Consider the following 16,716-nt stretch of genomic DNA (forward strand, 5'->3'; position numbering starts at 1 on the left):
AAAATTAATTTACAATACAATGAATAGCAAAATTCCCATTTTCAAATTATAATTTTATATTATTTACAAAATGAAAAAAAAATATGAGTTAAAAATGAAATAAAATTATTACAATTATAAATCTATTAAATGTATGATAACATTTATGTTTAATTATCAGTTTTATTATACATACAGAAAAATGTAATACATATAAATTAAAAAATAGTTAAAAAATAAAATATTTTATATTTACTTTTTTTGGATTTTGATTTTAAGCAAGTCTTCACATATTTAGAAAATGTCTCATTTGACAAGCAGACTTTTTGTTTACATCAAATGTCAATCCATAATAAAGTGGTGTGCGCTGTTCAGGTGTTATAGATTTTTGAAGTAGAACAGCAATATCATCAGTAGTCTCATTCTAAAAATGTATGAAGATAATATCAAATGCTTGCTTTTTTAACAGTTATATGTATAAAAAATGAAGAGTATATGCATAAAAAGTTATGTGGTAATGTGGCATAGTGACTGATCCATTGTAGAAGAATCACATTTGCTTCCATACTCGAACATTCCAAACTTAATGAAGTAAGAACTTAATAGTGCAAATAACAATTTTAAATTGAATACGAATTGAGTCCAAGGATTATTTTGAGTAAAATATAATTTTATATAGTTTTATTCAGCCTATCCAAACATTTAACAATTTATGAACAATTTGTTGAATGTAAAATGCGAAACGTATATAAAAATTAGAAGTGTTCTTATAAGTAATGCAAGAAATTGTATAAAAAAAAAAAAGAAATCGGGCATCAAATGCAGCAGTTGCAATCAAATGCAATAACTATATTTTGAATATAAACAATGTTTATCACATACATATTTACCGATATAAACAATGTTGTTTTATCATTATCTAAATTTATTTAATTATACACAAATTATTCATATTATATTATACACCAATATTATTATATTTCAATAATATGAAATATTTGAAAAAAAAAAATCCTTTTTAAGCAAACCTGTAGTTTTTTTTTTTTTACTGATAGCCCTAAGCCTGTACAAACAGGAAGGAAAATGTTTATATTTTTTTTAGTTGACGGGACTCAATTAGTATTATACCTAACACTTCTCTGGACTTATTGGTAAATAACTTAAAACAAGCTGTGATTCAATGCGTCATAAAAGATTATACTAGGACTCTGTTCGTATGCAGCCTTGATTTTATTACCTTATATAATTTGAAATCTGCATCTCTGATTCGTTCTTTTGATTCATCATACACGAAAATCGGTTTTGCTAAGAAAGTGAAATTGTCTATAGTTAGAGTAGTTTTATCAAATGAGATATTCAAATATTCCTGTATTTCTTGTAATGATCGTAGTTTCTGGCCACTTGGTGAGTAATAGTATATATCACCACTTCTATTGTCCTCAGTAACAACAGCAGATTCACTTGATGTTCTATATACTAATTCTCGTTTCCATCCTAAAAAATATTAATCATAGATATTCCACCAAAATAAATCATTGATAATTAATTTACTTACCATGCTCAAATGGGAGTTTAAAAATAGAATCGGTTATTAGACAATTAATATTTCTTCCTGCACCATAAGGCATTCTATTTTTAGGTGGTTCTATATAAGTATAATTGAATGTAGAAGTGTTAAGTTCTAAAACATTAAAAATCAATTAACATAATATATCCAAACTATTAAGTTATAACATTTATAATTAAATTCTATTTTTATTCATAATTAGAAAACCTTGAACACAGTATGAAACATATACTAAACATGAAATATAATAGGTACCATTTATTAGTATAACATAAAATACATTAATGACTTATTGTTGCCCTTTAAATATGAATTTTCATAGGAATATTATTATAAATATAGAGTAGAACACTAAACATATTTATCTTATTTTTTATGTTGTCTACAATTACATAAATTTATAATTATGCACTGAAACATTGTGGTTCTGGGTGCCATATTGTACCAACACAATTTTTAATTTAACTTGTGGAATGTTCGTTTATCTATGTATTCTTTAAAACTATCATATTAAATAATATTACTATTATTTTTAATACTAGGTTAGTAAGCTTAGCAATCATAATTTTAAAAAAAATGAAAGATAATGGTAATTAATAAAAAAATGTGTAAACATTTAAAAATAATTTCATCAATAGAATGAGACATTAAGAAAAAATAATTTATTATTTGACATTTAAATATTAAAATAAAATATAAATAATTCTGATATGTTTTTTTTTAACATTATTTTATATAAAATATAACAAATATTTATTATAATATCATTTATCTAATGAAAAATCAAATATATACATCAAAAATTATGTTAATAATACCTATAAAAATTAACATTTGACGAGTATATCTATATATATATTTAATGTGAATGAAATGGAAAAATTTGTGTACCAATTGAGAATGAATTGGGAGATTTTATGTTTTCTGATACATAAATTATACATTACTGCCACTCAACTAAAAAAGGTGGATCATGTAATTACAAAGATATATTAAATATATATATATTACTAAAATCAATTCCTTATTAAGAGGACGGCACACTATGGGTAAAGTCAGACAATACTAATAACATTTTTTAGCTCATTGTTTTGATTTACTAGTTGTATACTCGAATTATGACAAGAGATGGGAAATAAGTATCTACTTCTCAGTGCTAATAGACTACTACAGAATCAAATTCAAATATTAATTAAGTGGTAAGTTATTATATAAATTGTTAGGCCTTTATTATTTTATATTAGAACATAACAATTTATTTAACTGTATTTAATGTTTGTGTTAGTTTACATTTGAAGAAGTTAAGGAGTACATCTATTTATTAGTATGGACAGCACTGCGAATGTTTAGCTAAATAATAAATAATTATATATGTTTATAATTACCTTTATTAGATTTTGATGTTGTGGAAGTCTTCGCTCTTTTTAAATCAAGTCTCGGTTTACTAACAGACTTTTTGTTTCCATCACCTGTCAATTCAGAATCAAATGGTGGGCGTTGTTTAGGTGTTTTAGATTTTTTAGGTTTAACAGCAACGCCAACAGTAGTGTCATCCTAAAAATGTATAAGGATAATTGTTAATGCACGGTATTTTAAAGTTATATGTATAAAATATGAAAAGTTTATGCAAAAAAGTCATGTGGTTATGTGCATATTGAATGATCCATTGTAAAAAAATTCACATTTGCTTCCATACTCGAACATTCCTAACTTTATTATTTTGAGTAAAATATAATTTTATATAGTTTTATTCAGCCCATCCAAACATTTAACAATTTATAAACATTTTGTGGAATGTACAATGCGAGACGGATATAAAAATTAGAAGTGTTCCTATAAGTAATACAAGAAATTATATAAAAGAAAAAAAAGAAATCGGGCATCAAATGCAGCTGTTGCAATCAAATGCAATAACTATATTTTGAATTTAAACAATGTTATCTTATCATTATCTAAATTTTTTTAATATTATGAAATATTTGAAAACAAATCCTTTTTAAGCATACCTGTAGATTTTTTTTTACAAACACTCCTAAGCCTGTTAAATAGGAAGAAAAATGTTTTATTTTTTTTATTTGATGGAACTCAATTAATATTAAAACGTTGACTCAATTAGTATTATACCTACAATTTCACTGGACTTATTGGTATATATCCTAAAACAAGCTGTGATTCAATTTGGCATAATAGGTTATACTGGGACTCAGTTCATATGCAGTTTTTTTTTTATTACCTTAAATGATTTGACATATTTATATTTTATCAATTCTTTTGATTTATCATTTATGCCAATTGGTTTTGTTACAAATGTAAAACTTTCTATAGTAAGAGAAGTTTTATCAGATGAAATATCCAATTGTTCCTTAATGTCTCGTAATGATTTTAGTTTCTGGCCATTTGGAGAATAATAGTACACATCACCACTTCTATTGGCCCGAGTAACAACACCAGATTCAACTGATGATCTGTATACTATTTCTCGTTTCCATCCTAAAAAATATTAATCACAGATAATCTACCAAAATAAACTATTAATAATTGATTTTCTTACCATGCTTAAATGGAAGTTTAAAAATAGCATCTCTAATATCATAATTCATTTTTCTGCCAGCACTACGGAGAATTCTAGTGTTTGAAGAAGTTATGTTGAATTTTGGAGTTGTAAGTACTAAAACATTCAAAACCAATAAACATAATATTTCAAAACCGTTTAATAATAATATTTATAATTAAATTCTATCTTTATTCATATATAGTAAACTTTGAACACAGTATGAAACATATACCAAACATGAAATATAATATGCACTATTTATTAGTATATCATAAGATATATTAATGTTTTATTGTTGCCCTTGAAATCTGAATTTTCATTGAAATATTGCTATAACTATAGTCGATATAGAGTAGTACACTAAACAAATTTATCTTATTATTTAATCTTCTTTCATTAATTGATAATTATGCACTAAAATATTGTTGTTCTGGGTGCCATGTTGTAATACCAACACATTTTTTAATTCAACATGTGTACTGTTCGTATGTATCCTATGTATTCTTTAAAACTTTATCTTGCTATACAATATTATTATTATTTTAAATACTAGGTTAGTAAGTTTAGCAATCATAATTTAAAAAAAATGAAAAATAATAGTATTTAATAAAAAATTGTGTAAAAATTTAAAAACAATTACTCCTATAGAATGAGATATTAAAAAAAATAATTTATTATTTGACATTTGGATATTAAAATAAAATATAAATAATTCTACTATATATGTAAATATTTATTAGATTTTCATTCATCTAATAAAAAAAATATCAGTATCAATTTAGTTTTTATTTATGATACATGCACAACATAATTTTACCTAGTTTTTTCATTAGCATATGCGGACAATGTCTCTTTTTGGTAAAAATGTAGTTTTAATTTTTATAATTTAAATAAACTAGATTCTAAGCAAAGCAATTCATGTATTGATTTTAAAATTTTGAACTTGAATTAAAAATTTCTTAAAAATATTTAAATACAATTATTTTTTATAAATATATTTGTAAATTAAATTTAAACAAAATTATATATTTTAACTATGTTAATTATTTTATTATCTTTCATAATCTCAAATCTTGGTGACTTAAAATTTTTATGTATGTTATTGATTTTACTTCACCAATGAAACTATAAAAGAATGTGAACATTTTTGAAGATATAATATACTTATATTTTGAACCTATTCACACTATTTTACAGTACACCTAGTGTATACAACAAATTGATACCCATTTGTCTATGTTATTTTACTACTTATTTATTAACTATAAATAATATATTATTATATTATGTTGGTATTCCTAAGATTGTTTGTAGCATATATGATGGATGTACGTAAAATAATGAATAATAATATGTCAAGAAAGAATAGCAATAAATATATCAAAAATTTAGTTAATAACACCTATAGAAATTAACATTTAACGTGTATAAATATTTAATGTGAATGAATTGGAAAATTTTGTGTACTAAATGAGAATGAATTGGGAGATTTTATCTTTTCCGATACATGTATTATACATTTCTGCCACTCACCTAAAGAAGGCGGAACATGTAATTTGAATGATTCTAAGGTATCATTGCGTATATTGTCTTTCTTATGCCTCTTATTACTCCAATTATTCTTTATACCATTAGGTTCTGGTGTTGATACAATAAATTATTTAAAAAAATTAGACATATATATATATTTTACTCATGTTATAAAACAAAAGAATATAAACAGGTTTACAAATATAATTTTTCTAACTTACTTCTTGATTTAGATAGTTTCTTTTTATTAATATGATTATTATGACCAATGGATGGACTGTCAGTTGGCTCGTCTACTTCCATAGGCTCACTCGTTTCTTTTTTAAGTTCCATTTTTAATACTAAATACAGTCATATAAATTTTTTTATAAAATTTGTAATAATTTTGAATTTTAAGTTAAATATAAAAGCTGTATGAACATATAATTATTGAAAAACTTACATTTTTTCTTATTTTCAATTCTTATCAGTACTTTATCATCAACATCAAATCCAATAAAATGTGCTTCTAGGTTTGAAAGATTATTGGTTTTCTAAAAATATACAATTAACACAACAAGAAATTATTTTTTCATTTTTTATATAACCTAATCTAGACTAAACTTTATTAATTAAATAAAGTTGTGTTTTTACAAAAATTAAGCAAATTATACTAAGTTTAATAGTAAAAAATGTGTATTGTAATTCAATTATATATTTGTTTTATTATATTAACATTATTTAATTGGATTAGTGAATGTTATTTAAAAAGAATTAATCTGCACTAAAACAATACATATTAAATTTGTAATATTACATTTTTGTAGTTCAATTCATAATTTTTACTTTGACTTTCTGTTAAAGTGTCTAACATGAAATAAAATATGTATTTATTAACTTACCATTAAGTTACTCATTTTTTAAACCATTATTAATTAAATCTATTAAAATAATAATAAAAGCAGATGTAATAACTTTAAAATGTTGAACAACTAAAATGAATACGAAAAATCCTTCAATGTACAGTTGATACCAACATAGAAATCATCTTCTACATATTTTTTAACATTATACTGAAATGAATATTGAAATTTAAAAGAGATATAAAATTTTTAACCGTGTAGAGTATAACTAATGTTATATTAAATTCATAAAAAAAAAAAATATGCTTTATAAAATTGTATATATCTTAAATTTTAAATAAAGTCAAAAAGAAAATAAATAATTAAGCTTAGGGGTGAAAAATTCAAATAGTTACTATATAGTTAAACAAATTGGTTAAAACCAGAAGTTTTTGTTTTGTAACAATAGCATTAGCACAATATTAACAATCTACAATGAAATAATCTTAAATGAATAAATTTAAAAAACATAAGGGTTTATTTTGGTTGTTTTTAGTGTATAAACATACAGGATCTATTTATTAATTATTACTTTTTATAATAAACTCTACATAATATTTTTTATTTTTCTATATACATACATATGTATATATATAATAAAATAGAACATTTATTTTAAAATTTACAATTTAAATTACTGAAACTAAGTTACTTTATCAGGTGTCAAATATGAAATTTGAAATGACATAAATATTAAAACTTAATAACAACAAAATTCTGAATTTACTGTTGTTTTCAGCATAATAAAATACATTGGTTAACAGAAAAAAAATTGAAAAAAGATCGACTAGTAGAGCAATTTTTTATAAAATTTACATATGTTTAAATCATATTGTTAAATTAAGTATTGTTAAAAAATCTGTGATGCATAGTATTAGTAGTTAGAATTTTTAATTATGATGTAAAAATCTGTTAATTACTTTTAAACCAGCAGATGTCTTTCTCTTAATTATATCCATTGTTGGTATCTAGAATAATACAAAATTAAAAAAATATTAATAATATTTGAATTTGCTAAAGTGCTAACAAGGAGCTTAAACTAAAACTAATAATAAAAATAAGGATATGATTGATATGAAATAAAAATAAATTTTACAATATGTAGTAACAAATTTTGGAAGTTACAGTTTCCACTAATGAAGTATTCATAAAAAATAATGTTTATATGCACATAAACATATATGTTACATAATAGTGAGAACGGATTCTTGAACTTAAGGAACTTTAAGAAATTTAAATGCTTTTAACTTTTTGAAAATTAATACTCAAAATTAAATTGAATATTTAAAAACAACATTTCCAATAATTTGATAAAATCAAGTTTAATATTGTCAATATTTAAATAGAAAGTCATATCTTAGAATATTTTAAACACACAAACACGCATGTACTTTATTTTATATTATTGAGTTAAGTTGTTTTAATATTAATATAACAACTAATGGTAGGTTCAAGTAATTTGTGTGATCGAATACTTTAAAATGACAATTCACGCTAAATGCAATTGATTATGCTAATTGTGATAAATTAAATACTAGTATTATTTTCATATCCAATATTTCTTTCTTATAAATTATTATTATATTATTTGCGTACTAGTCAGTTGTATAATTGTAAAATGTATAAGTTAATATAATATAATAATAACAATATATAAAAATATTTTTATTTTAACTCTTTATTTATAATAATGGAGAACATTTTTTTAAAAATGTAGTTAAAATAATTCATTCTAAAACAATAAAATTAAATATAATTAATTTTGTCTTGTCGTGTTTCTATTTTTATTATTTGTTATTATGTTTTTACCGATCAAATGTATATACATGACGACGTCGCCACCTATAATACGGTTTGTCAAACGAAATTATTATATTAGATACTAGATGACACACTTAGGTATGTACCTATATAATATTATATTACACATACATGCAATTAGACTTATAATTAATATGAATAAGAATTTTTTCAATGTTAAAAATAATTTTAAGAGCATTTAAAAAAAATTGTTTGATATGTGAGTGCATTATTTATTTCGTATTTTTATAGGTATTTTTTGTTTTGTTTTTTAGAGCATTTAGATCCGTTTCCTACAGTTATTAGTGTTATTACATTCGTCGTCGCCCGTCGGCTATTGGTGACTGGTGCATTGATATTATAATAATTAATATATAATATAGCCATTGCATGATGCTTAAAGACATTTATAGTATATACTATTATGTATGAAGAGTTTATAATAGTTACAAAATGTACAATATTCATGTTCATTAAATTTTCTGAAAAAACGTATACCTAGCTTAATCAAAAAAATATTTTTCTCTGTGTAGACATTTTATCCTATTTAGATAGCTATGGAAGATTATTTCTCGTTTTTGTGTTTATAAGGACAATATTTTGTCTTCGTTTTAAGGAAATTTTGGTTGGAGATTGTACAGTATGAAGTTAACTAACAGCATTATACACGAAAAACCCTAATAACAGTGTACGGTGTAATATAATTATATATTTATTTATTATAGTTATCGATGAAGTCTGAGAATATATTATATACTTATCAAAGGAGATAGTACATTTTGAAACTAGATATAGGTGATTTTCTATGGACATTTAAATTTCTGTTCTATTGGCGTAGTAACATAGATTACATCTCTTCTTCCTTCCCTATAATATTTATAATCCATTATTTAATAATTGTGTATATTAAACTGCTTAAAATACATTTATTCAAAATGGCCTTAATGTGTTCCTATAACTAATACAAGAAATTATATAAAAGAAAAAGAAATTGGCCATCAAATGCAGCTGTTGCAATTAAACACAATAATTAGATTTGAATATAAACAATGTAAACAAATTTTTTAATAAGAATTAAATAGATTGTTTGTTTTTATTAGCATGATTATTATGAACAATGGATGGACTGTCCGTTGGCTTGTCTACTTCCATATGTTCACCTGTTTCTTTACTAAGTTCCATTTTTAATATTTATAGAAAACCGGGCTTTCTATAGAATAAAAAATTGTTTTTGCTTACTTAGTAGAACTATTATAAAAACTTTATTGTTAATTCAATCATACTTTTTTCAATGTTATATTATAGTATGACTAGTTTTAAATACTAGACGTTGAAAATCATTTTCTTCACCATATAAGCTTTGCTTATAGAAGTTGAATAGTACTTTAATTGATGAATATATACATAACATATATGTATATTTATATATGTATGTATATATAAATACATGAATATAAATCAATACCACTTGGCTTATTATGTATAATATAGACCTTAAATGAATAATCAAATTCTTAATTATTTTATGTTTTGATATTTAATTGAGAAAAGTGCCTACTTAAAATTTGATAAACTATCTAGATTAGCCCATTTCACGAGTAAATTTTTAATGTGTTATAAAATTCAGGAAACTACACAATAGCCTTACGTAACAAATAGAGCTATTCATAATACAAAAATATAATTAACATAAAATCATTAGGTATACTCGTATACAATATCACTACTCTACAAGGCATTACTATAAATATATATATATCGTGTTAGTTGTTTGATCACACCTTACAACAAACTGATATAGCAACTCAAGGAATTTCAAATGAAACAGTTAACAGAAAATTCTACTCCCGAAGCCCCCAGAGAGTGCAGTCAAGGATACAACATTTTTTCTAATAAAGCACAAATTATAGGTTACAGTCACTAATAGATAATAATATGATCCATAATTGTTAAAAATCGTCGAGCATGCGTTAGTGTAACGAAAAAAAATGTATGAAAAAAAACTCTAAAATATGCAAAATAAAATTTCATATTTGAATTCTCCGTACTCTCTGTACTTCATATTAAGTCTCGCAATAGATATAATAACTGCTCAAAATGTGCAAAAATCATTATCTGTAGTTAAACATATATCTGTATATTTAATAGAAATTTAAAAATGTACTCCAAGTGACATTGCGAGAATACTAAGAGGATTAACAGAATATAGACATTGGAAAGCAACAGAGTACTGACAATTCTTTTTGTATACTGGTCTAGTGATTTTGAAATAAATTTTAAAACCAGATATTCAATATACCTTAATTGTATTACATGTAGCTATATCAATTGGCAAAATTTGAAAATATATGAAAAATTCTTATTCATTTTTAAAAAAATGTATGTATCAGTTTCAAAATGTATGTGAAAAATTCTGTGTATCTCATATAATATTCATAATTTAATGCATTTAGAAAATGATGTTAAAAAATTTGGGTCATTAAATATATTTTCTGCATTTAAATTTGAAAATAACATGAGACATTTATTAAAAAACTGTTGAAAAACCAACAGGTTACAAAACAATATTTAGATTGAAAAACATTATATATTCAAGATTAAACAAAAATTTTCAGTTACATTTTGTATTAAACATCACAATGGGTCTCTTTCAGAATTTTTTTCAAACCTAGTAATCCAACAATATTTTATTTATTTAGATGATAGACTATCCTTTAATTTAACAAGTGATTAATTAAATAATTGTTTTTGTTAATTGAAAAAAATAGCGCTGTGTACATAAAAAATATTGTTTTGTATACAAATGTATTTTATTTTATAGGTTTTAAAATAAAAACTATAGAATTCAATTTATATTCAATACCCTGTCCATCTAAAGATATGACCATAAATTGTATTTATAACAATTATAATTTTAATGTACACGAATAACAAAAAGCTTCTCCAGTGTTATTTGATGATACTAATATTACTTTGGCACCTACAACAACTCATCCGCTTAGAATAAATTATGGTATGTAGATAGTATAAATTATTTAAGTTAAAAAAAAATGTTAAATGTACTTGTTAAATATTAGACGATACCTGCAAGAATAATACAACACCTATAAATTCTACTAATAAAATAATTAATACTAAAAAAGCATAACTAAGACGATAACTTAAATGTATATATTTGTTGTTTTTAGAATTAAATTCAAAAAATATATATAAAGTTATATTAAAATTGAGCACTAAAATTGAATTAATATGTAACAACATTTTTGAATTAAAGCAATTAATTATTGGACAGACCAATAAGAATAATTTATCAAGAATCTCTAAAAATGTAGAAGTCAATCATATTATTGTTGGATCATTTGAAGAAGACTTACCTAAATACACTGAAAAATGTTTTAAAGATATCGAAAACCAATTATTAACAGGTAATTCATACTTCATGTCAATGGTATAATTATTAATGAATAAAATAAAATATTTTGTAATGTTTAGATTATTTTTTGCTATTAACATTATTTTTAATAAATGTAGGTTCATTATTGTATTATATGTAACTATTTATTCAATGTATCAGGTATAAAACTTCAACAGAAGTGTGTATTAAATTGTTAAAAATGGTGTATCAATTTTAAGCAATGTGCCAAATTCTGTCAATGAACTTCCTACAAGCGCAAATAGTACAATAATTTAAATACAACTTAAAAATAAAGGACTAATAGATTTAAAAGAAATTTTGAAAATACTTCTAAACGACAGTGGTAATTTCAACGATTTCTGTTTCAAATTACTCAGTGGATGTATTAGCAAATTTTAAATAAGCACTAATCACCAGTGTTGACGTTGAACACAGTTTTTCATCTAACAAGACTACATTGTACCACATATTATTTACTTGTCTACTTTTTTTTATGAAATCTAAATAAAAATAATAACTAATGATCAGTGATAATTTAGATAGAATTTAATAAAAACTGAAATTTAAGTATGCATTTTTTGCTTTTTTTTAGTCCATGTTCACATGCATATTTTACAATTAAATCACATATAAATCCGGGTTTTAATTATAACATTTGTCCGTGTTTTTGTGAAAACACTTCAGAAAAAAATATATTGGTTTTCCTATTAAAATGTACAAGTATTGACCGCTTTGACGTTTTATTCCTTTAAAACGTTGTTTTTTATATGTACAATTTATAAAAAAAAAAAAAAAATTTAATTAATAGAAATTCTTTGTTTAAAGTTTAATATATAGGTAAATTATGAAGTATTCTTATTATTATCATCATAATTATACTGTGATCTACAAATAATATGTTGTATATATTACCAGGACTATGCTGAGTAAGCAACAGCATGTTTTTATTTGCTACATACAAATAGTTATAGAGAATTATGTCCACAACTTATAATATACTGATGAAAATAATACTGTTTTTATTAATATAATATGCGCCAACTACATCATGTGACATTCAAAGAAGCTTTAGCCAATACAAAACAATAGTACATACGATCCAATCATATATATTTGAAAATTTAAAAATAAAATATATTGTTGTAACAAGTATTACACATACTTCTACTGTTAAATGTGAATAATAAATTGTATTACTAAAATAATAATTAATAAATATGCTTGCAAAAAATAAAATAATTTTTAATCTAAATTATATAATATAAAAATTTAAATGCTTATTTTTGCATATTTTATATTTTTTTATTACATATAAATCTTAACCCTGTATATTACAAATATAAAAAATTGGTTGAAAACACATTTCAGCCTCAATTAGGGTACACACTTAGTACTATAAATTCTATCCACCATAACTGAAAATCTGATATTTATGAGATTATCATTTAAAAATATTTATTCTAACAGAATTATGTTTTATATGTTATATTATGTTTAATCTAATAAAAAAAAATAGAATATTTTTTTGTAAAAATATAAACAGTTATAAAATATTAAGTTTGCGAATGGCTAAAGCAGTTGTATAGCATACTTATAAAAGAGCAGCCCTAAAAACTGTGTTGTATGACATACTTTGTGTAGTAAAAAATTTAAAAATGCACTTAAAAAAATGTTTTGCGTTATTACTTATGTTATTAATGAATGAAATAAAATATTACTTATGATTTCTTCCTTTGTCACAGAAGGTGCTAATGTTAATATTGGACTATGTGGTTACTGTCAATAATTCCAATCCACACCTAACTGTTTTATGGTTAAATAAGAAAGATAGGCATAACAAAAAACATACTAAAGCTACTAAAGAAACCAAAATTTATCAGAAATTAATAACTCATTTAATGTTCCAATTGTTAAGATATTTAAAAATAAAAATTTACAAGATGTTGAGAAGTGTTTTTTTAAGTTCCTTTATATTTTGGTAAAATATTATAGCACTATATTTTAAGTATTTGCTTTATTTATATAAATAAACTAAATGGTTATAAGTTATAATTAGGGCTGGGATTTGTATGCAAATATATATTTTTATTAAAACATGATTAATTTATTTCACGTGATTTGCAAATAAAATAATATATATTTTATTTTACATATTTTTACATATTTCGTCATAAACACATATTTTAACATTATTTGTAAAATATCTGAATTTTTTTTACATATTTCGTAAATTTCGACAATTTGGGTGGTTAAGTAATATTATACATTTAGACTTCGATAATTAGAGTACTCATGAAAATTGTAAGCGAATAATGCATACAGGAAATAAGTATATGAAAGTATTAGTTAAACTTGATTATAGTTTATCTTTTTGTTTCTGTTCGATAACTAATGATCTTAGATTGAACATTTGTACTTTTTAATATTCAACAATTATTAGTCAAAATATATTTAACAATTTTCAATTGTGTCAGTACTTGCGTTCGCGTATTTTTAAGGTGTTTGATTTCAATGAGATATATCGAGATGTGCGTTTAAGAATTTCAAGAACGCCGATAGAATCACTCCGCGAATACTCCGATACTCCGATAGGGAAATAGGGACTTAAAAATTACCTGTAGAACACAAAAACACTGTCCGTGTGACCGTGAAATACGCGCAGGATCACTTAGAACAGCATTTCATAATTACAAGACCCTTGAGTTTTAAAAATACATAGTAATCGATTTAACTGACTAACTTCTTTAATATAATAATCATTAACATAACGGAGTTAATAGCCGTATTTAATATTTGCTAATATGATAATTGAATGAATATTTTAACATTAAATTATTTCACGGCTTTCTAGCAAATAGTAATGTCCTTTACGGCATGAAAGAAAAAGAATAAGCACTGCGCTTAAAATAAAATTAGGTAATACATAATCATGTTGGAGAATTAATATTCAAAGGAAGATAATAGTATTTATAAAAAAATAGTACATCGATTTGTTTAAATATTGTCTTATATAAATTAAAATTAAAAAAAAATTAAAGGTTAAATAATAATATTAAAATATTAAACGGATCACGTGAAACCTTTAAAAATACTGATATTAATATACTTCTAATAAACTAATATTTATGCCAAAATTACACGAAAATCGTACGAATGAATTTTCTAATATATTGTGCCGATATCCTCAAACAAATAAATAAAACGAGTAACATACCTTTTACGATGAAAACGTGGACGACGAACAAAAATGAGGTACAAGTGTCGAGAAGTGCGACTGAAAAACGACTGGCGCGTGATTGACGAAACGCAAGTAGCAGAGCCACAATGCTGGATGGAACCGGTCTACACTCAGTGCAGAATTTGTAATACGGGAAGGGCCGTCGAGCGTATGTAGCGCTCGACACGGAACAGTGGAAACGATTGCAACTCTATGGTTTTGGATGGTGTCTTCCATTAAATTGATTTTTATAACGACAAATCGAATGTTAGAACACAAAGGACTATAACATATTACTATGTCGTAAGTATAATATTATATAGCCCTACCCGTTATGGTTTAGTGTTACTACACCTAAAATACAATGAAACAGGTAGGTTTTCAATTTCTATTACAATAGAAAACGTGTTACAACACGTAGTGACAAAGTCGAGATCAAGACCAAAACCAAACAATATACCTTACCGAAAACCAACAATAAGTCATGAATACACCAGTATATAAATTATATTAAAAAAATAGTCGAAACTGTGTGTCTGAATCGACGTGTCTCATTGTCACAATCAAAAAGGACGTTTTGTTGTGTAGTGTACGGTCCGGCAACCTTCACCCAGCCACCCTAACAACAAGATTGTCTCGAAACTGATCGATACGCAGAAAACGGTGAAGAACGCAGGCAAGATAAAAACTCGTATTGTTTCTGACATACCTTTATCTTTGTCAAGGGCACACACTAGTTTCTTTTACGTCTCATCGGCGCCGTTCAATGTATATCCAAAATAAATATTATGTTGAAATTGAGAATGAACGTGTTTTATTGTAAAATTACAGTATATGCTATTATATAGGAGTAGTTAAAAGCGTCACTGCGTTAGGTATAGTGCTGAAATGTTATTCCCTGATCTTATATTTCATTCGATGGTCTACAGAGTTGTATTCAATTGTACAGTCATTTTTTTTTCATTTATAAATATAAAAGTGAATAAAAACTTGGAATCTCGATCTGCTGTAAAGAATAGATTTAGAGTGTACATATTCAGTAGACTAAAATATTTACCACTTATATCCATGTAGAAGATATAAATTTGGTGTCTTATACCTACAAATCAGATAATAATAGTTTCACATATAGCTTAAATATAAATTGTAATTTTGATTAGCATTTATCCATAACACAGACTGTAGTTCTTATAATAGCTTACAGAAATTTAACTTTAGTACTTTGCACATGATAGTTAACAGGAACCACCATACCAAAGATAGAAAAATAATATATAGATAGGCATTAAAGAAAATATTAAATTAATATGATTTATGAAGCATTTTACGGAAACAATATTTTAATTGAATACACAAAAACTGTTTTTTTGATTATCTATATTACTATATTATTATTTTATTATTATATAATAAAGTATAAAGAATTTGTAGTCTGGAGTTATTGGGTTCCTATTATCCTCTAAAATAACGTGGATGTCACACCATCGTGTGTAGTTTACCTACCTATGTACGTGCGTTATTTCTTTCATATTGGGTCTAATAATCCGGACAAGACCATTTTCGACAAAAAACCTTTCCTTTTCAGCCGATTCACTTGTCAACAAATTTTTAAAATGACCGGTACTCTTTTCGGCCAAAAGAAAAATGTAAAAAATAAAATAATTGGTATATAATTTATATAAATTGCATAAAATGTTATAAAATAAAATATCGACATTTTTTTTAAATATATAAGAATATATACATATTGACATTACTTTAATATTTTAATAT

The 16,716-nt window shown here is 23.9% G+C and overlaps 1 protein-coding gene across 1 annotated transcript; it reads right to left on the minus strand.

The window, feature by feature from the left end:
• Positions 1-265: 265 nt before the first annotated feature.
• Positions 266-7,470, minus strand: LOC113558242. The gene is made up of 10 exons (XM_026963725.1): positions 7,432-7,470; positions 6,073-6,163; positions 5,852-5,971; positions 5,634-5,738; positions 4,098-4,214; positions 3,810-4,036; positions 2,932-3,100; positions 1,535-1,660; positions 1,217-1,473; positions 266-403 (listed from the first exon to the last, which is right to left on the minus strand). The coding sequence occupies exons 1-10, from the start codon at positions 7,468-7,470 to the stop codon at positions 266-268; spliced, it is 1,389 nt and encodes a 462-aa protein (XP_026819526.1).
• Positions 7,471-16,716: the final 9,246 nt, after the last annotated feature.

Source organism: Rhopalosiphum maidis, chromosome 3 (assembly GCF_003676215.2).
Source record: "Rhopalosiphum maidis isolate BTI-1 chromosome 3, ASM367621v3, whole genome shotgun sequence".
NCBI lineage: Eukaryota > Metazoa > Arthropoda > Insecta > Hemiptera > Aphididae > Rhopalosiphum > Rhopalosiphum maidis.